Raw genomic sequence first — 21,930 nt, 5'->3', positions numbered from 1 at the left:
TATATTAGTAAAGTGTTGCAGGGAGTAGAGACAAGGTACCCAGAGATAGAAAAGTTAGCCTATGCACTAATCATAGTAGCCCGGAAGCTCCGCCCGTACTTCTAGGCTCACACCATTATTGTCCTTACCAACAAACCTTTGAGGCAAGTCTTGCTCAAGCTCGAGGTCTCGGGAAGATTGACAAAGTGGGTCATCGAGCTCAGCGAGTACAAACTCCAGTTTAAGCTGTGAACTACTATCAAGGCCCAAGCCTTGGCAGATTTTGTCGTAGAATGCACTTTTAGCTCTAAAGTCCCTAGGTCGGTGGAACACAAGGCCCCCAGTGCGAGCGAGCATGGGGTTCCCAGGCCGATTGAGCTCGAGCGTTGTGAAGTTGCAACCAGCACGGCATCTCTCCTAGTTAGGCCAAGCACAAACTGGGACGAGGAGCCCTGGATCCTTCACGTAGATGGCTCATCAAACCAGCAGGATAGCGGAGCTGGGATCGTTTTGTACGGGCCCAGCGGTGCGAAACTGGAGTATGCACTACGCTTTGAGTTCATGGCATCTAACATTGAAGCAAAGTACGAGGTGCTACTAGTTGGGCTAGATCTAGCAAAGGAAGTGAAAGCCAAGCACATTGTCGTTTGCAGTGATTCCCAGCTCATGGTCAACCAAGTTACAGGTGAGTACAAAACTCGCGAACCAACCATGATAGCTTACTTAGCCAAAGTAAGAGAGGCCCTGCTCAACTTCCAGTCACACTTCATCCGACAAATCCCAAGATCAGAGAACGCTGAGGCCGATGCCCTATCCCGGTTAGCCAGCACTAGCGATAACACCACGAGAACTGTGTATATAGAGAACTTGCCTCAGCCTAGCATTCTCATGGGGGCAGAGAAGGTTGCTCCCGTCATTCAAGCAGAGTTGATCTGGATTGATCCGCTTGCGAGCTTCCAACTACACGGGACCCTCCCCGCAGATCGTAATGCCGCCAGGAGGGTAGAGTGTCAAGCAGCCAAATACGTCATGATAGACGAACGGCTGTACCAAAGATCCTATACGCTCCCCTATCTGCGCTGCCTGCGACCTTTTGAAGCCGAGCTCGTCCTCTGCGATACTCATGAGGGCCTGTGCGGTGGACACTTGGGGGACAGGGCCCTCGCTCAGAAAGCACTATGACAGGGGTATAACTGGCCAACGATGAAGGCAGATGCGATTGAGCTCATCAAAAAATGTGACAAGTGTCAGAAGCACGCCAACATCCACCATTGGCATGCTGTCGACCTAAAATACCTCACTAGCCCATGGCCATTTGCATAATGGGGGATTGACTTACTCAGGCCATTCCCACCAGCAACAGGGCAAAGAAGGTTCCTAGTGGTGGCAGTCGACTATTTCACGAAGTGGGTCGAGGCTGAACCCCTCGCAACAATCACAGCCTAGAATGTGCAGAACTTCTTTTGGAAGTACATAGTGTGTCATTTCGGACTACCTCGAGTGCTGATCTCCGACAATGGTAAACAGTTCGAAGACATCAAATTCCATAACAGGTGTCAAGACATGGGAATTCAGCAGAACTTCACCTCAGTGGTGCACCCTCAGGTAAACGGTCAGGCGGAAGTCACGAACAGAGCTATTCTCCATGAACTAAAGGCATGCCTGGACCAAGCTAAGGGACTATGGGCAGTCGAGCTGCCCAGCGTATTATGGGCTTATCGTACCACGGAAAAGACCGCTACAGGAGAAACCCCCTTTAACCTCACCTACAACATCGAAGCAGTTATTCTAGCCGAGATCGAAGTTCCCTCACTGAGACTAGAAGCGTATGACGCCAAGGCAAATGAAGACGAGCTACGTACCAACCTCGACTTACTTGACGAAGTACGGGATCTCGCATACATCAGGACCGTGGCCTACAGCAAAGGGTAGCTCGGTACTATAACACCAGGTTTAAAAAGCAGACTCTCCACGTTGGCGACCTGGTTCTCTATAAGGTTATGGTGCCTGAGCCCGATGTTGGTAAGCTCGGTCTGAACTGGGAGGGACCCTACCGAGTAAAGCGAGTATTCGGGGAAGGAACATACGAGCTTGAAACCCTGGAAGTGAAACAAGTACCTCGGGCATGGAATATTGTCAACCTAAGGCAATATTACCTATAAATAACCAAGCTCACCAAGGAGAAGAGCTAATAAAGACCTCGGTGCAATAAGACTCAGCAGCTTCTATGCCATGGGTGAACTCCAAGAGCAAATCACGAGTCATTCTCAGGGCTTAAGGGCCTAATTGCCGAACTAACAGACTCTGGTGTAATAACCTAGCTGCCTCTGTGACACGAACGAACTCTAAGGGTGGATGAAGCCACTCCCCCTGGCCAAGGGGCTAAAATACCGAGCTGGCCAAGGAGCTCGGCATAACAGTACATAATGCATCGAGGGTGCAAGCAGACCAATAGATTCCGCAACGCTTAGCTCACCTCGGCGTACAACTAGAAGACAGTTTGGGCATATGCCTTACTATGTCAATCACATCGGTGTATGCCACAAGAACCACCCCCGCGAAGTACTAGATGATAGCCCAGGGTAGCAACGGTTGAGAAACCCTACTTTGCACTCAACTATGATAGATCGGATAAAACAGATACTTTTGTGAAGTAACAACACTTGGCAAAGAAAATTTCATTAACCAATAAGTTTTGTACAATGAGCTTGACAAAAAAAAAGGGAAACAAAGACTGAGCTCGCATGCTCGAAGTACAAAAAATAATCACTTCGGGGGCTCGTCATCTCCGCGCTAGACCTCCTCAGAAGCTTTAGGCTGATTGGTAACGTCTGCTTCTTCGTCACTGTCCTCCTCCTTGGAATCCAGATCTTCTATGGCTTGACGGGCTATCTCATCTGTGATTCGTGAGGTGGTGATGACGCTCGTGTCAAGCTCGGGGTATGTATGCCTTATCAGCCACCTGTTGAGCTTGAACCCCTTGCGGTAGGCCTCCCCGAGAATGACATCGAATTTATCGGACTGGATGCACTCCGCGACTGCCTTGATCTTTGTCTCCTCTATGACTTGAGTAAATATCACCGTCTTCTCCTCAATGTCAGCCTTGAGGAACTCCACCTCATGCAGAAGGGCCTTCTTGTTCTCATTAAGGCCTTTCGCCTCTACCCTGAGGGTGTCCAGCTCGCCCCTCAACACACCCTTCTCACGTGCCAGCTCTGCTTGGAAGGCGTCCACCTCGCCCCTCAGCACGTCCTTCTCCGCCGACAGTGCTGCAATGACGTTCTTCTCTGCCACAGCGTCGCTCTCCAACCGGTGGATTTGGTCACGAGCTGCCCTCAGATTGGCATGAGCTGCGCGGGATGATTCCTTGGCGGTCAGAGCCCGATTCAGGTTCCTCTCGGACTGAAGAGTCAGGGCGTGCACGATGGAGTTCGCATGACAAAGAAAGTTGGTTAGTACCGAAGAGACATATGCATGTAAAAGAAAGGGAAGAGAAAGAAGGGAGAACTTACCACCATGGTGTGGGTAGCAGCTCGGTCTCTGAGTTGAGAAGGGGTGAGCTTGGCCCAGGCCGAGACTTCCTCAGTGTAAACAACCCCCTTGCTCTTCCAAAGGCTGCACTGGGGGATCAAGACACTTCGGGCTCCATTCGGGCTTCCCAAGCTGGAAATGGTCATCTTGGCTGTGCGGATGGGCTTGACAGAGACCTCAGCCGCTACGCTGGCAGACTCGATGACGACCTTAGGCTCAGCTGCCGCCTTCGTGACAGGCTCGACCGAGGTCTTGGGTTCCTGAGGTGGTATGGACTCCTCCAAGTCTATAATTGGAGCGTCAAGGTGCTCGGGCTCGGAAGAGGGAGCTGGTGGAAGCTTGGGCTCGGGAATAGGGGTCGGCGGTGACTCAACGCGAGCTCTCTTAGCAGCCCGCTTCTTCCTCCCCTTCATATGGTTGAAGAGTCTATCCCCCTTGAGCTTATCCGCTTCCATGGGACCTGCAATAGAGCTTGGCATTAGTACTCGAGTACAAGAAAAAGGTGCAAGCCAAACAACTAAGGTACTAAGACTACCTACCCGGGCTCAAGCCGACTTGGATGAGCTTGCTCTCAGTGATGTAATCCTTGTAACTACACCCGGTCTCAGCCCATGACTGGAATGTCTCCCTTGTCTTCTTTTCAAGGATGATGCCGGGGTCTTGGATAGCCGCCCTCCATTGAGTAGGGAAGGGCCACCCCACAGGGTTCCGGACTACGAAGTAGTCCTGCTTCAAAGCTGTGATCTTGCTCGAAAGCTTGTGCAGCAACTTGAAGCCTGGGTGAGGAGACAAGTAATAGGCCCTCTTGTGCTCGGGGAGAACGCATGAAGCGCTCTTCTTTATTGTAAGGATAGAACATAATATGTCCAGGTTCAAGGGGAGGACATATTCGTGGCAGAGGGAGATGGTCTTGACCACGTTACGGACCGAGTTTGGGTGGAGCTGGTCTATCGTAACATTAAAGTGGTTTAGGACCTCCACTATAAGTTGGTGGAAGGGAAGACGGAGCCCGGCTATAAGCTACTCTCGGAAGATCACGACCTCGTCAGGGCCGTTCTCCCATGGGAAGTTACCCGCAGGTAAACTGTAGGTGTACTCCCCGGGCAGGTTGTACTGCCGAATGAGATAGCGGAGCCTCTCGAGAGTCATGGTGGAGGGTCCGAACCTGTCCGGCATCCGACCTCGGTGAGAGGTGGATGCCAAGTTACCCGAGGCCTCCCGCGCCTCAGGAGACTGGACTCCAGTAGGGTCACCCTGAGCTGAGGTACCCACCTCGGGCTCATCTAGCTGACTATCAAAAGAAGACATAACGGAATTGAAGGAAGGAAAAGGAGCTAGGGTGACTCACCAAAGAAAGATGACCAAGATGGGACGAACTGACCCGTGCTGGAGGCTTTGGACGCGAGCTCATGACTATGGTTGAAGATTTATGGCGAAGGAAAATTGGTCAGGACACCCGCTATTTATAGCCACTGTATGCGGGCATTAACGGTTGGGATCGAAGCAATCTGACGGTCCTCATAAAAACTAGCTGCCCGACCCTCGAGGCGAAATTAGTTTAGCTCATTTTTTGACGTCCGCGGAGTCCATAAGTCGCGTGTAGACTGTACGTGAACTGAGTTGTGCCTTGTTGGGCTGAGCAAAGAACCGGTCCAACCAATGAGCTAGCGGACAAGAAGGCTCAGACCCCGAGCCAAATCCACCGGGTAGACCGCGGACTCCCTGCGCTGGCATAAGTGACAACTCGACACGACAGCTTGGCCACAACTCGACGTTACAAGCTCACCGAGGCCCGACCGAACGGCTCGACGGGTGTGATAACTCGCCGAGAGGCAAGGCCCAGCTCACCCCAATCCTGAGAGTGGAGCTCCCCGAGCTCCCTCCGTGCAAAGGGACCCGAGCTCCTCCTAAGGGGCTCTGAGCTCTCCCTTCCTATGAAGGGAGCACCCCAGCTTTTGGCTAAGTGTCCCGAGGGAGAAGTACCTCGGGACAGCACCGTCGACACTCCTGTTCTTACTTGCTTAAGGTTCGCCTCCAGGTGAGCACCTCGGGGTACCTCGGTGCAAGGTAACTCAGCCCCAGGCGGTTCGGTGCAAAGTAGCTCAGCAACCTACAGGGAAGATCTGCCTGACATCCATACCTGTCGGATCTAGTGGCAGCGCCCTTGTCTCTCGCCAGGCGGCGTCATGCCTGCCATCCCTGAAAAGCATGGCACGCCTAACGGGTCCATACCATGCAGCAGCAGCCTGCACCCACCATCTCAGCCCTGGCAGTAACTGCTAGGGCAGTGGCGGTTACGCCTGACGTGACTGAGCTTCGGTATAAGAGAACCCCGACCCTCGCGAAGTAAAGGTATTGAATCTAGCACTTTCAATACTCTTAACTCTCCCTGTGTTTCCCTTGAGTTTTCCTCAGAGTTCTAACTTAGCCATCAGAGTGTTTCCACTGGGAGAGCTCCCCGAGAACCCTTCATGTTCCTCTTTATGGTTCATCACAGGTGTCGTCTGTCACAGCTAGGAGTCAAGTTTCAGCCAGCTATGAGTGCCCAGATCGTGTTGCATAAGTATATATATGTGTATATATTTATGGTTCATCACAGAAAAAAATTCTTATATGCATGTATGCATGTAAATATGTGTCTATATATGCATATAATTAGAGGATTTGGATTAGAATAAGGTCGAATTAGGTTCAGCCTACCTAAGGGCTAGCTCCGAGACCAGCCTGAAAAATTAAAAACCCCCAAACTTTTAGTTCTATGCACAACCCGAGGATCGGAAACCCAAGCCCAGTCTATGTAAAATTGTGGCTGGGTCAGACTGAACTCGGATTGGGCCCATCCAAGTTGCACCGGTAGTTCCATAAAAAATCGAAAGAGCCCAAACTAGCTGTCATTTGGTCATTTGAAGGCTGTTCCCTTCAGCTTCTTTAAATGGTTTATCTGGAGTGCTTGTGCTTTGAATGCAGCTGAACCAGATTAAGTGAATCTTCAGCTCAGCCCTCCCAAAAGGACCCTTAGCTTAACCTCAGTTCTTCGTATGCTTCGTTGTTATAATTAGATGTCAGGATGTGTTTGGTTTGATAGAAAAAGAAAAGATAAATAGAAAGTTGATGAAAAGTTGGGAAATTGTAATGCAGAAAGTAGGAACGCCCGTAACCTCAATTTAGCCAAACAGTTAACAAAAGGCCCATCAAACTGGCCCAACTTTTGTAAACCCAGTGTGTACAGTACTTCATTCGAGCTATTAGCCATTAGGGTCCGTCCTACTCCATCCTGTTCAGCCAACTGAATTGTCTTTGTTCTTCACACCATTTCTCACACCTAGGTTCCTAGAATCAGTCCTGATGATCTGCGTTCAGAGTCTTCAGACTAGAAAGAACTTGATTTTTATAAAGGACTTATTAGTGTAAAATTATTATTATTATTAAATGGCAAAACTGTTAGTAGAGCTTCTGTCTTGCTTGATCAACTAGCCCAAAACAATACTTGTTCCAGAGGAACGATGCAATCAATGTTAATTTCAGTCTCATAAACCGTTTATCCCATGCACTTAACAGCTCTCTCATTCATTATCGCTAAACTTTGCTCAAAGCCATCACTAAATCGTGAAAGCTGTTCCCAGTGATTCTCCTATCTATCTGGTATCAATCACCAAAATCTTTATTCCAAGTTTCACAACTATATAAAGGTAGACCATCCCACTTTGTTTGGCGCCGTCTTTTATTCATAAAAAAAAGCAATTATTTCCTTGGTCCTTGTAGGAACATCTAAACCTCATAGAAATAGGTGTTCAAGAGGGCAACTAGACCATTAACTGACCTTGGAATCCACCTGAACGACCTGTTCAGGAGGGCAGCTAAGGCATTAACCTCTGTAAACTATAATCATGAATGTTGGTGATGATACAACGTGAAAATCCAGGAATTCTTGTCAAGTTTGGACACGGGGCCCAAACCTCTTCAACAGCTCAAAGTGGAGACAAGGTTCTACCAAAACTAAAATTGATAATAATCAAGATAAGAGAGATCAAGAGATAGTATTATGCTGAGAGAGAAAAATGTTCTCAGTAGTTCAAGTTCAGGTATACTCTTCAATACTTTGGGTTCTATTTATAGACCCTTTTATGTTGGGCTTGCTCCAATAGATAGGAACTACCTATAAATTTCTTTTAACAGTTGGAATTAGCCTCCATTGGAATGAGACACTTGTCCCTGGTTGTTGATACATTTTCTCAACCAACAACTGATCTACTGAGCCAAGTCTGAAAAGAGATAAGTCAAAACATATTTTATTTTATAGAAAAATAATAAATAATAATTGAAAATAGGTGTTGATTGTGTGTGCATGTTGGTCCACATAGAGTAAATACTTCATCGATCGTGTGGTTATTTCTGTTGGCCTACAGATAATCCTACACGTTGAGGATGATATCGAGGGTCATAGGCCACTTGGTCCAACATCTCCCACTTGGCCGTGTTGGACAGAGATATACTAGCTGCCCAATAGTCCTATTGACCTTACATACCATTAAAATTACCTATCAATTAAATTGGGCCTGGTCAACAATTTGGCAACTATTTCACATGCTGGCACGTATTCAATTCATATTTTTTATGTACATCAAGAATATAATGATGTTGTAGTAGTGCATGCTTTTCAATCAACCCAACCTTTTTATCTTTAATGATCTGGATTGCAGCCTAATTAACCTTTTATTTTTATTCATGACCGGTCTTGTAGGTGCACCTTCCACCTTTAGATTTTCAATAAACTTGTGGATTCACATTACTTCAATTGCAATTTTATTTCATGCAATAAACTCCATTTTCATTGTGTGTTTTGTTATACATACTTCATTTTCAAGATATTGTTCTTCCTCCCAATAGGAAAATATAATTAGTAGTTGGTTATCTCCTGCAAAAAACTTGCATCACAATATTCTATCAATTCAAATCATTGCATTGGTTGGTTAATTTAAAATATTTTTTGCTCCTTGAATAGTTCTTAGTATCCCTTCAATCACCTTCCATTGCAATTTACAAAGTTACTTTGATATGCTCAATGATATCAATATTATTGCATTTGAGCACATGTATTTATTTTCATTTTTGTAATTTCTTTTTCATCTTTGGGAGTTGCATAATTTTATTCCCTTCTCATATGGAGTTTTTATTAGTTTACATATTTCCAATCAAAATAATTTTATTCCAGTACAGTTGTTGTCAAATAGAGGATTCTTCCCTTTCTTGTAATGCATAGTAAAGGAAATCGGCATTACATATAATATATTTCCTTTCAAATCTAAAAGTTAACCACACTTTGGTTTTTATTATATAAGCACTCCCATTATTTTTAGTATATGTTTATAAAATCATGTGAGAACTTTCACTATTCTTAGTACATTAGTATAAATCTTCATATCCATATTGTAAATAAAAAAATGCAAGATCACATCTTAGAGGCTCAATTTAATCCGTACAATGCTTATCTTAATTCATGCATTACACTTTTTTTTTGTCTTCTAGAATTTGTATTTTTAATCACCTCTATACCATTTATAACCCTTGGAATCTTCTGGGTACACCTTACCCTTTTATTAGGATAAAAAATATAAACATTTTGAGCCCTATATTTTGCATGTGATAGGTCTTACTTCCTACCATTCCATATAAAGTTGCGGGTGTTCTATATATTATGTAAATTTCAATACTTAGGACTTCCCCTAAATACATTTCCAACGAATGAGTGATTTAACATATGAAATCATCGGTTTCATTTTCTCCTTTATTTTTCTCCTTTTATTTCAACTCTTTACAACTATATTTAGTATAGCCCAACTTTCCATTATGTTTACATCGAATCTTTTTCTTATTTTTTTATTTGGATTCTTGCTCTATTTATTCTTTCCCTTTAATTTTTTATTTTGTTGAGGGGTATCTTGAATTTCATTTTCAACCTTATTCTTGTTTGTTGTTGCTATTATTACTAGTGACATTTTCTTTTTGGTTTTTTTTTTCAACTTCTAGGGCAATAAAGTAGGGGGATTTTGCATATTTAGTGTTGTCCTTGATAGGTTTAATGCTATTACTACAGGTTCCCAATGCAATAAATTTTAATGCAATAAATTATATATTTCAACTTGATAGGTTCAATGCTATTACTATGGGCAACAATGTGACTTTTTTTTTTTTTTTTGCGGAAAATGTAGATTTCTAAATTCCACTCTATATCTATAAACACTCAAAATGTCAAACCCCCACTCTATGCACCAATGCCCGCCTCACTATACTTTGGGCCTAAAGATTTTGAACTTGGGCTGAACTGTCATTCTCCCTTTTTTTTTTGCCGGGAGGGGGGGGGGGGGGTAATGAATATGACCATCTTAGAGGTTACCCAAAAACAGTCAAAATTTCAATGGATGGATGATCACGAGAGTAATTTTACTGAAAGAAAAGGAAAAAAAGCCCCTAAAATTATCCTCACAAATACCTATTTAACAACTTATCAAAAAACCAATTCTTAACTGAGAATGCTTTAAACAAATGGTTTTTTGTAACCGAAGAAAAAGACAGATTTAAAGGTATCCAACATATACAACTCAATCAAGTACAGTATTTTTTTGTGCTATTACAATGCTTTGACAAAAAAATCAAGATTATTAATGAGTAATGAAGAACATATGTAACATGAATTAATTATTTCAACATTCAGTATCCACCCAGAAAGAACATATGCAATGTGAATTAAATCAATATCCACCAAAAAAATTCATATTCAAATCATAAAATACAATTATTTCAAGCAATGTGATTTGACCCCAAAATAGTGAGCAATTCAATCATAAACCCAGAGAAAGGAAAAAAAAAAAAAGTAAGACGGGCCACACTTGGGTCGGAGAGAGACAAACACAAAATTTCTTTTCTACAAACCAAGTTACTTGATTCTGCTTTCCACCGTATTAATGAGTTTTGAAGTTGGCTCTGATACCACTGAATGTCATGATTATACAATGTGAAAATCTAGAAATTCTTGCTAACTTTGGACATGGGGCCTAAATTTTTTCAACAACCCAAAGTGGAGGCAATGTTATACCACAACTAAAATTGCTAATAATCAAGATAAGAGATATTAAGAGAGTATTATCCTGAGAGAGAAAAATGTTCTTAGTAGTTCAGGTTCAAGTACACTCCTCAATACTCTGGCTTCTATTTATAGATCCTTTTATGTTGGATTTGTTCCAATAGATAGGAACTACCAACAAATTCCTCTAAACGGTTGGGATTAGTCAAAACAAATTTTATTTTATAGAAAAATAAATAATAATAATTGAAAAGAGGTGTTAATTGTGTGTACATATTGATCCACATAGAGCAAATATTTCATAGATCGTGTGATTATTCCCGCCATTAGCCTACGAATAATCCTACAGGTCGAGAATAATATCGAGGGCCATAGGCCACTCAGTCCAACAAATCATTAGTCTAACTGACCAAAAACACCATTTATCTACGGATGCCAATTTATTACCACTCGCTAATTAGTAAGTTGATTCCAACCTGATAAGTGGACTAATTTTAAGCTTTGTAGGAGAGCTGATGATTCTTCTCAAAGGGCGTCCCTTCTCCTAAAAGTTTTAGAGGTGTAAGTTGGATAGATTTGGGTTGGGCTTTTGTCAATATTTGAATGGATCTCTGACCATAAGCAGTGAAAAATACTACCTAGGACCAATCTGTTATACACCCCTACCCAAAGGAACTAAGAAGCTCAAAAGTTACAACCCTAATGATTTCTGAATTTGGGAAAAGTACAATTGTAAATACGCACAGTACAAATACAATGTTTATTTATTTGTATTTCACAGTACAAATAGTGAAATGAATTTTGCACTAAACATATTTATTTATATTTGCACTTCTTCTCAACTGGAGACTAAAAGCAGCTCACATTCTCGCCAAAAAAGCTATTTTAATTGTACTGGGCAGTCTTAATTTAAGTTGAGGCTTATCTGCATAGGAACCTCGTTTGCCATAAAATAAATAAATAAATAAATAAATACTGTACATATTTGTATTTTTTGCATTATTGTCAAAATAAGGCTAAGTGTGTGGTATAAGTAAATCTTCATTGTGACTTGTTGATGGGCTGCTAGCAACAGCAATAGTTTCTGAAACTTTCCTTGACAGCCTATGACCCAATGGGCTACTTGCAGCTTGCAGGAACCCCATGTTCTTGTGCTCCGGATTTAAAGAGAAATGCGTTTGAAACAAATATTTCAGAGCAACCCATTTCAGGAGTGGGTTTTCCTACGAAATCTAATTTACAATCATTTTTTTCAAGGAAACCCGATTCAAAAAGATTTCCAAGACTTTTGGGCCGGCCCTAATAGTTTTAGTAAATCTTCAACCCAAGTTGCACACCCCTATACGACCAGGATTTTTTGAGAGCAAAAATTCTTAGAACATGGAATCGAACCACACATCAGGAATATATCTTCCGTATATGTGTCTAAAATTCATGGAAAGATGTTCTCCCTGTGTGGCTGGATGCCTATGATTGCATAGTATTGGTATGGGCGTCACCCCATACACAACTTTACGTATCACATGGGTATTTCAATTTTATACTTGATCTTCTCCCTACAAAAACTTTGCACTTTTGCATGCAGTCCAAAAGGGTTGACATCCACTCACACATTAAGAACATCTTTCCTTAAATTTTAACACACGTATATATAATAGAGAGATTTTCAATGTGCAGGCGGATGCTTCTATTTCAGAGTGTATGCAGAGTTTTATGTGATGGGAGTCCATTCTCTTTCTAGGTTAGGTATGGCAATTGCCTTAATAGGATGAGGGGGATGAGGGTAAATACTTAATAGGGATATCTTAGAGGCTGAAGTCCATGTCTTTTCCTGACCCAATTATATATATTAAATATTATTTGTATTATTGCTCTAAACCTTTTCTCATAAGACTTTAAATTTAAGCCAAAAATTAGAGATTCAGCCTCTAATGAAACACTTGTTTCTATCAGGAATCAGGGACGAAGTCATGGAGGTTGACTTTCCTTCTTATGGGGACTTGGGGTCGGCCCCGATGGGGTTGATGGTCATGTTTCCATTTTTTTGTTATATTGTCTAAAGGTATAAGTTGGGCAGGTTGGGCTGGGTTGATAGTAAATCCAGGTCCAATTTTTAGAATTGGGATTGGTCAATAAATCCGTTTTAAATTATACAAATAGGTATCTATATATTTAAAATTTCGGATTGTATCGATTAGGGATCGGGTTGGGCCCGCCCAAGTTGCACCCCAAATGGGAATAAGGGATGTATCCGTTTTATCAAAATTGGGACGTGGGCATGTGCCCTTGGCCTTGGGACTTGGGAGTTCACAATTGAAAAGGAAAATTGTTAACCGGTTACCGGTAGCGGAAGTGAAAACAGTAAATCGGAAAACTTGAATGCATTTGAGCTCGTCTTCCCCGAAAAAAAACCCGCCAAAATAAGCAGAGAAATAAAAAAACCGGAGGGAGCGGGTGGGAAGGGAAACTAGCCGCCAAAAAAGCCAAATGTGCCGATTTCTCTCATACGTTTTCCCTCCTCGCCACCGAGCAATAACCCGCCTCCACCTTCCTTATTTCATTTCTCCTCTGAATTTTCAAATACTCCCGCGGTTTTCTTCAGTCTTTAATGACCCTCTCCCTCCCTTACCTTCTCATGCTTTTCCCGCATCTTGTTTCCACTCTGCAACTGCTCTTTCTACCTCGGGTTTCCTCTCCCATTCTCCTCTCTTCTTTTTTCTTTCCGTCAAGGTCATGGGGAGGCCAACCAAAACAAAGAAATCAGAGAATTTAGGAACGGGGAAGGTCACTCCTGTCCAAGTTGCTTTCATCGTCGACCGCTACCTCTGCGACAACAACTATGCCCAAACACGTTCCATCTTTAGAACTGAAGCTTCGACCCTGATTTCCAAAACTCAGGTTCGAGAGGTACTTGGGTTTCTTTTTTCCCCTTTTTTTCCCATCTTTTTTTCTGGGTGATGTCTTTCCCTCTTGGGTTGTTAACCTTAATAGCCTGTGTGGATTTGCAGGCGCCGAAGAGTTTGTTGAGTCTAGGGGTGATATTGGATGAATACATATGTTTGAAAGAGCAGAAGATGATGGTGGAACAGGCGAGGTGCCGGTTGGAGCAGGAGAAGTTCCGGGTGGAGAAGCTCTTGCAAGGTATGCAAGACGTGATGCAGGCATACAACTCCAGCGGAAGCATTTCTCCGCCTCCTTCTGCTCCAGCCACAAAATCAATGGCCCTGATTCCTCAATCAGACCAAAGTACTACCCCTTCCCCAACAGGTACATTTCGCTCTTCACACCATATATGCGCTGATTAGCTTGAATTTGATGGAAATTTATATCATTGATGAGGTATAGATCTACATCCATCTTAGGCTTCTTAGTCCCCCTCTCATTGCAATCTTCTGTGTGCACCAATTCGTTAAATGGCGCTTATTGCCTTCTATGGTAATGATGTTATAGAAATCTGGTAAAGATCTAGATCTACATTCGTTTTCACCATCTGAAAAAAATATTTTCAAGTTTCGTCAAACGGTGCCGATTGCTTGGTATTTTGCCACAGTAAAAGACGCTTCTTTTTTAAGGCTCTTTCTTAGTTTGCATTTTTAGTAAGGGGTTTTAACCATGTGAATAAATAATTACAACCTTCACAGTCCATGCTTCTGATTATAACATAGATTGGTTCAGACTTGAGGCATTTTGAGTATCCATCCATTAAAAACTCCCATTAGAAGTTTACTGACCGGAGGTGGATCTGTTTTGTATGGGTGTGCATTGAAGAATTAATCCCTCAACCTAACTCCAACCTCTAGGCAATATGTCTCAAGTAGAACCCGATGAATTTTAATTCTAGGTTATAAGTGCAATGCAAGTATTAGAACAGGATAGAGAAAATTTCTTGTTTCTCAAGCTAAACTGTTTTTTGGCTTTTGCTGGTCTCTGTACAGGCTATCCCATGTACAGCACCCCCATCACAAACTCGGCTCCCAGGCTAACCAATGTGATGACGGAGCCCACAAGCTTATCAACACCAGTTACAAACTTTCCTCCTAGAAACAAAAGAAAGGGTTCGAGGCTTGTTCCTGATGTTCCTCCAACTGCAAAGAGATCATGCAGTCAAGTACCCAACAGGCTGTCACCAATTGGAGGTAATTGTCTTGCTATTGTGAAACAAATCATTCGTTATAATTTATCAATGCAAATTTTTTATATAATAGTTGCTCTTCTTTTTATTCCTTGCAGGTACTAACATTCCCCTGCTAGCAAATAACACAGCTAGAACCCAAGGGCCCATTAGTCGGACCATGAATCAGTCCTCACTCAATAATGTTCTTCAGAATGGGTCTCCAGTACAGGGTTCCTCTGTTGCAAAAAGCTTGTTCAAGCATCCCTCTCCAAGTGCCCCAACAAATTCACCTAGTCCCAAGACGCCTCCACAAGCACTATTGTCTCATATTGATAAAACTGTTTCTCCATTGGAGAGTTCTTCCCTTCTTAATTCTGCTGACAATAGTTCTGCCCAGGAGGTCATACCCACAATAGTTTCACCTGAGAAAGTTAATGGGAGTCCTTTCAAACATGTAGCTTATTATTCAGTGGAGAGGAACCATTACATTTCCTCTTCTCCCGTCAAAACAAATTTGAAGAGGCCGGGCAAGAGGGATCATGTAAAAGGGAGACTGGATTTTGATGGTTCTGATGTGTCAATGAGCTCTCAGGAACCAATGGCTGCTGAGATTTCTACCTCTGGAACCAATGGGGGAACGGATATCTTTGACATGGATATCCCTAATTTTGATATTTTCGGTGCAGATTTCTCCCTCTCGGAGCTGTTAGTTGATATTGATCTTGATTGTGAAGGAAATGCTTTTCCTTGTCAGTCAACCTTGGATGCTTCTATTGACACCACTTCAGGGTACCATTTCTTGATACATGGTTTTGCTTTTTGATCTACTTGCCTCCACTATGCCTACTTATGGTTCTAACTTTTATGAAATTTCTTTCAATACCCAGGTCGCCAAGCGAGTCACAAGATGGTGCTTTGGAGGGGGGTCATGTATTGTCTGAACTTTCGTCAACCGTGACAGAGGTTCTTTCTGAGAAAGACATTAACATACAAGGTCCGAGAGTTGTCTATTTTCTTTGTGGGCTTCTTTCGTTGATCATTCATCTTATGTAATAAACCTCACTTTTTTTTTTTTTGTAATTTGTAAACAGGTCAAGATTCTCTCACATCAGTAAAATCCATAACAAAATGCATAAGAATTCTAAGTCCAGGTAATGGTTCTACATTCCTTTTAATCGTTTGCTTCATATGATTATCAAGGATTCAAAATTGCTGATGTCTATTTCTCATTTTTCGAAACTGCAGTTAAAAGTAGAAGGAGCTCATTGTCTAATCAAGAGAATCTGTTAAGTTGAAGTTGACTGGATTAACGATTTAGATGACTCACTGCAAAGGGTGTTACTATCTATTTTCTAACCAATATGCTAGATCATTCATTATTACTTCTTTCTAGCAGCAACCACGCTTTCATTCCTTTTCACTCTTTTTTACTTTCCTGTCAAGAATCCCACCTTTGAGTGGTATGGAGCGTTTTCTTAAGGTCTCTGTACACAAAAGCACTGTAAGCATTCTAACATGGTTACTTGCTGAATATAATTTGTTTTTCTCCCTTTCTCTACCTGTATACAATTTGGAGGGAGTGCAACTGAGAGCTTGGTTTGGGAGTGATTGGACTGATAAATATAAATTTCACTCAACATCCTACAAGAACATCAAGATCATATTGTTTTTGGGTTTGAGATATATGTAATACATGGAATATCCATAGTTGGCACATAAGAAGTTTCATCTGAAACTTGTAACACCATAGCTTGGAAAATTTACCTAATTTTTGGCCCTTTTGGGGCTGTTTGTGCTGGTGAAAATTTTATTAGAATTAATACTGCAAATAACAGTCATGCTCGGTGAAATGGTAAAAAGTTAGGTTGAAAGTGAATATGGGATTATCTTGAATATCAATGTTGTGGTTGTTGGCATGACTGCATGATGAAATCTTGTTTTTCTACACTGGTTGCAGCCGTCAGCCTTTCTTATGGCTTCCTGGTATCATGAGTCATGACAATCCATGATTTCAGTTCTCGACTGGCTTCAGTGGTTCAATTTCTTTTTGTATTCCAAACCAGAGATATTTATCGTTTTAAACTATTTTTCATGATACATCCTCTACAACTACAAGAGATATTGTCAGGAGATGGCTGGAAGGGGTAACTGAAAACAGATTATATGGCGAGATTTGGTACAAACACAATATAAAAAGAAGTTAAATGAAAATGAAGACAAATATAAGAAAACTCATCGTTGCTTTCAAGTTTTTGTTAAAATCTTGGCCATATCTTCACAAGTTCTCTGGTCATCATATTCAATAACAAAAGAAATCTCTCTTGGCTATAGAATTATCAAGCCAAGTACTTCTCTAGTTTCTCAACCTCTTCTACACTTCCAATATAGAGCGGAACGCGCTGATGAATCTGCAAAAGCAATCAAGATTACATTGCCATTAACTAATTGCCTAGTGCAGTAAGCAAAAGAGACAACTGGTTCAGAAGCATAAAGCTCAAAAGCAAATATGGTTGGGCTTACCTCCACCGGTTGGATATCAAGTATTCTTTGATGGCCGTCTGAACCTTTGCCGCCGGCTTGTTCCACTAAATAGCTCATGGGTGCACACTCATACAAGAGCCTCAGCTTCCCATTCTTGCTCTTCTTGTCCCTGGGGTACCCGTAAATTCCACCGTAGAGAAGTGTCCGGTGGAAATCTCCGACGAGGCTGCCGATGTATCGAGCAGAGTAGGGCTTGCCGCTAGGGCCCGGGTCTTTGAGGTCATCGATATACTTCTTCAATTTATCATCCCACAGCTGGTAGTTGCCTTCGTTGAAGGCATATATCTTACCGGATTTGGGTATCTGGATATTCTCTTGGGTTAAAACGAACTCCCCATACATGGGGTCCAACGTGAACGCGAACACTCCCTTCCCCATGGACAACACGAAGATCACCGAGCTCGAGTACATGCAGTACCCAGCTGCCAATAGGTTGCTGCCAGGTTGGCATACACTGACCACGCACCTCTCTTTCGCTTGGTCCAGCTGCGTCAGTTCCACGTGGCAAATGTTCATCTTTAATTAGCAAATAGCTAGCGGCCCGGAGAACGAGAGAGAGAGAGAGAGAGAAACAGAGCAATGTACCGTGGAGTCGTCATCGATGTCGGCGAGGCACTCGTCGTTCGGGCTGTAAATACCAAAGATGGAGCCGGTGGAAACAGCGGCGTCGATGTTGGAAGAGCCGTCGAGGGGGTCGAAGACAACAATGTAGTTGCCGGAGTAACTCTCTTCCACTGCAACCGGCACGTCCTCTTCCTCTGATGCTATGATCCCCGTTCGCCCGCTTGATCTCAAGCAATTAGAAAACACCTGCGTTATTTTTTACCAAAATTACTAGTTAAACCGGTGGGTCCTACCCTGATATTATTGGTTGATCAGCAGCAGTGATAATCATCGTTCACTATTTCACAACGGCAAGATGAGAGAGTGCCTCAGAATGGGAGATAACCTAAGTGGGACCATTTTATGAGCAACACACCACTGTGTGTTTGCCACGTAAGTAATCCCCGTTACAGTGGCTCTATCCAAAATCCAAAAATGAATGTTCGTAAATCATGATTGAAGACGACGCATTGTACACCAGAATTAAAGAAAGATAAATAATGGAATTAGTTAATTGCTAACGAAGTTCTGAGTCAAATCGGTTCCGAGTTCTGAATTCTGATAATGAGATTCATAGTAAGCTTGTTACCAACCTCGTTAGAGACGACGTCGAGCTTCTTTTGGTCTTCTCCTTGCACGTTAACGGCGCCTTGGACTCCTGTGAGGTTCGAAATGCTAGCTCTCTGTACAAGCGACGCGATTTGCTTGCAAGCCATGGAAATGCTTGAAAGAACAATCGTGAGCTCCGCGTCTATTTGCCCTGACTGTTCTTGTTTCAACAACCAGCTCGTTAGAGTCTGAATCTCGAACCTACTTTTCTTCTTTGTCTCTGTAGCTGTTTCAGTTCCGACAGCCGCGCACCGGATGCCAGCGGTGGCACTACCGGAATTGCTCTGTCTTTTGCTGTTGGTGGGAGATGAGAAGAGTGACTTAGCATCGGAGACGCATAGATGGAAAGAAGAGAGACGCGAGATAGAAGAAGAAGGAGAGCTTGAGAAGAGGAGCTGGGACGATGTTACTGGAACTGCAACAACCATGGCTTCCCAACGTTCTAACTCTTGAAGATCTTTTCAGTGTTCTGCAACTGCAGGGGCTCGTATGTGTGGCTGTTGCTGTGTGTGTTTCTCTCTCTTCTTCTGTGCTTTCTTTTTCCAATAAATTTTAGACTGGGTAAGGATGTAAGGATTTAGGAAGTGTTTTAGGGGGGGAAGGGATGGATTATGAGGCTGCGGAGGATATTTGTGCAAATGGGTCCCCACTTATCCTCCATTCTCCCACCGTGCGTCCCATATTTGTGATCCTTGTTCACTTGGGGGGATTCATAAATTTATAGTGCTATTCATTTGTAAGGTGCAGACTGCAGAGGGACAGGTGCGTACTGCGTAGCACGCGCAAATTAGCCCAGGCCCCACGGTCCCAGACCGGCCAGATCTGAGTCTGAGCCTCTGAGCCCAATATCACATTGTTGCTGGTAACGGAAACATGATAAAACCTACATACTTCTTTGCTAGGGGTACGTGCAACTATATATGCAAGTCGAGCTGTGCATCCTGCGTTAGGTCGACTTCTCCTAATCCTAATCCTAACCCAATCCGAAGTTTTCGGGTTGGTTTATATTGGCCCGATTTTTCTACTTTTCTTGCATGCATGTTCTAATTTTCTAACTTGAAGGGTCGTGGTTGAATCAGTTTTAGGATGTATAATTGTATAAACATCCATACAAATACATGCTCAGGCTCAGTTTGGAAATAGTATAAATATAAATACGTACAATCTAATTACATACAAAATAATATAAAATATAAAGTTTTGTATTTTATATATTTATATTTGTACTCTTTGTTTTAGGCTCAGTTTGGAAGGAGTACAAATATAAATATGTAGAATGCAAAACCTTATATTTAGTATTATTTTATATGTATTTCTATGTATATAGTTGTATTTATACTCTTTGTCAGTTTGGTAAGAATACAAATACAAATAAGTTGTAAAGTGTAAGACCTTAAGCTCAGTTTGGAAGGAATACAAATGCAAATATGTAGAGTGCAAAACCTTATATTTTGTATGTATTTGTACTGTACACATTTGCATTTGTACACTTTCCAAACTGAGCATTATACTTTCTATGTATTTGCACTATACATATTTGTATGTAACTATTTATACTCTTTCCTACCTGAGCCTTAAATACATATTTATATAATAATTATAAATATAAACATGAAGTTAAATTAAGTTCGGGTTGGATCATGTTGGCCAAGTAGGGGTGTCAACGGTATTCGAAAATCCAAAATTGAATTCAATATCTGATGTAATTGGTTCGAATTCGAATGATACAAACAATTGAATTTGCATATATGCTTTGTACCAATTAAATAATCCAACTAAGTTCGAATACATGTTGATTCGCTTTGATAATTATCCAAATTATCTTAAAAGTTAGAACCTCATTCAAGTGTCTTTAACTTTTTATATTATATATTATTATATACTCTTATTTTAATATGAAAAATAAAAAAAAGAACTAATTGCTTCTGCCACGATAAGACCACTTGGTTCAGACTTATTTTCATTAATTAACAGGTGATAAAAGTGCATTAATTACTTCAACCTACTCCGTCTCATCTCCCCCAGTTTCCTTCAAATCTCTCACTTTTTCTTTCCCCTGCATTGACGTCCTCCCTGGCATTTGGTTTTGCTGATTTTCCTGGAAGGGATTTCAAAAAAAAAAAAAAAAGAAAAAGAAAAGAAATGAATAGCGCATATTGAAAGCAAAGATCATGTATCAATCAAACAAAAAATAGTTTCAAAGTAAATGAATAGCACAATTGCAGCTATCATCCATTTGTTTTATGATAAACGAAAAAAAATGTTGCAGTCTCTTCCTCTTCTCCTCTTTCTCTCCCTCTCTCTCTCTCTCCCTCCCTCCCTCTCTTGCTTTCTCCTTGTTCTTTGTCCGTCTTCTTCGTTGTTTGTTCCAGATTTTATTAGTTTATTTGTTTTTCTTTTCTATTTTTTCCCTTGTTCATTCGTCTTCTTCGTTTAAAGAAACAATGTATATCCTTTGTTCATTCAAAGAAAACAAGCTAAGACTTTCTTCATAATTCATTCAAAGGGAACAAGAGGGCTCATTCTTGGATTTCAAGAATTAGGATGTAATCCATTGATTTTGAATTAATCGAATATTCAATTATTTGATTATTTAGTCGAATTCGAATTCAGTTTTTAATTTTTAATATCTATCGAATTCGAATTCGAATAACCAATTTTATAATCAAATATGATGTGATTCAATTCGAATTCGCTTTGTTTACAGGCCTATGGTCAAGGCCTCCGCCCTAATCCAACATGAAGTTAAGTAAGGTTCATACTTTTTAACTATAATACTAACCAAACTTCAACACAACCAACCCTTTTCCATTAGACTTGGATTGGGTTCAAGGTAACACGGCCCAAGTTACAGCACTATCCATTTGCATATAAATTTTCATACTTAGTTTAATAATATGGTAAAACCAGAGGAAACATGTTCCCTCTGCCAGGTAACTAAGTAATTGCTTTATAACCAGAATACGAGACAGTAATATCATTTTTTTGGGCATCATTAGTTATGATTATCAATAGTAATTATTAAAATTAATAATTTCTATTTTATTTTGCTTATGGATTTTACTTCACCACTATTCTTTTGCCCTTTGATTTTACATCTGCTATGATGTTGTGACTCCATGACAAATGTCATAAAAATGTTTGACTTTTGACACAAAATGATTTAGGCACACCACATGTGGGCAACTTAATTTGATATGGGCACACCATGGGTGATTGAATTTGATACCAAAATTTGGATTTCATTGCATCCCATTGTGTGCAATTGTGCATGGGTTATTGATGAAAACATGAGGAAGACTTTATTATTTGTGGTAGGGTTGCAAACAGACGGTAAATAGACCTAAATTTAATTCATTGATATTTGAAATCAAATAAGATCTTATATATTTTAAAATGTAGTTGCCCATGCCAGCCTCTATTGCTTGCTTACAATTGTTTAATTTCCCTTTAAGGCCCTGTTTGAGTTATT

The 21,930-nt window shown here is 41.5% G+C and overlaps 2 protein-coding genes across 3 annotated transcripts; one reads left to right on the top strand and one right to left on the bottom strand.

Moving 5' to 3' along the window:
- The first annotated feature begins 13,073 nt into the window (after positions 1 to 13,073).
- On the top strand, positions 13,074 to 16,421 carry LOC148870722 (myosin-M heavy protein). Of its 2 annotated transcripts, none has more exons than XM_088971743.1 (7): positions 13,074 to 13,489; positions 13,600 to 13,858; positions 14,527 to 14,727; positions 14,822 to 15,494; positions 15,593 to 15,699; positions 15,797 to 15,856; positions 15,951 to 16,421. In XM_088971743.1, exons 1-7 carry the CDS (start codon positions 13,079 to 13,081, stop codon positions 15,998 to 16,000), a joined length of 1,761 nt encoding a protein of 586 aa, XP_088827869.1. In that variant the 5' UTR covers positions 13,074 to 13,078; the 3' UTR covers positions 16,001 to 16,421. The 2 variants fall into 2 exon arrangements, with proteins under 2 accessions (XP_088827869.1, XP_088827868.1); XM_088971742.1 differs by having other exon boundaries at positions 13,074 to 13,498.
- Positions 16,422 to 16,928: 507 nt separating this feature from the next.
- Positions 16,929 to 19,165, bottom strand: LOC148870721 (fructose-1,6-bisphosphatase, chloroplastic-like). Its single transcript, XM_088971744.1, has 4 exons — positions 18,443 to 19,165; positions 17,832 to 18,056; positions 17,226 to 17,732; positions 16,929 to 17,113 (listed from the first exon to the last, which is right to left on the bottom strand). The coding sequence occupies exons 1-4, from the start codon at positions 18,884 to 18,886 to the stop codon at positions 17,042 to 17,044; spliced, it is 1,248 nt and encodes a 415-aa protein (XP_088827870.1). The 5' UTR covers positions 18,887 to 19,165; the 3' UTR covers positions 16,929 to 17,041.
- Positions 19,166 to 21,930: the final 2,765 nt, after the last annotated feature.

Source organism: Nelumbo lutea, chromosome 2 (assembly GCF_056320005.1).
Source record: "Nelumbo lutea isolate HS-2025 chromosome 2, American lotus-T2T, whole genome shotgun sequence".
In the NCBI taxonomy this organism is placed as follows: Eukaryota; Viridiplantae; Streptophyta; class Magnoliopsida; order Proteales; family Nelumbonaceae; genus Nelumbo; species Nelumbo lutea.
Note: the sequence above shows the minus strand (reverse complement) of the source record. Positions and strands in the feature narration are given on the sequence as shown.

Excerpts from the sequence above, each read along its gene's own strand:
- LOC148870722 (XM_088971742.1), top strand. The coding sequence starts at position 13,079 with ATGTGCCGATTTCTCTCATACGTTTTCCCTCCTCGCCACCGAGCAATA. Across the intron at positions 13,859-14,526 it reads TACTACCCCTTCCCCAACAG|GCTATCCCATGTACAGCACC; the intron begins GTACATTTCGCT and ends GTCTCTGTACAG. Across the intron at positions 15,857-15,950 it reads CATAAGAATTCTAAGTCCAG|TTAAAAGTAGAAGGAGCTCA; the intron begins GTAATGGTTCTA and ends TCGAAACTGCAG.
- LOC148870721 (XM_088971744.1), bottom strand. The coding sequence starts at position 18,886 with ATGGTTGTTGCAGTTCCAGTAACATCGTCCCAGCTCCTCTTCTCAAGC. Across the intron at positions 18,057-18,442 it reads TCGACGTCGTCTCTAACGAG|GTGTTTTCTAATTGCTTGAG; the intron begins GTTGGTAACAAG and ends AAAATAACGCAG. Across the intron at positions 17,733-17,831 it reads ACATCGATGACGACTCCACG|CTGGACCAAGCGAAAGAGAG; the intron begins GTACATTGCTCT and ends GAACTGACGCAG.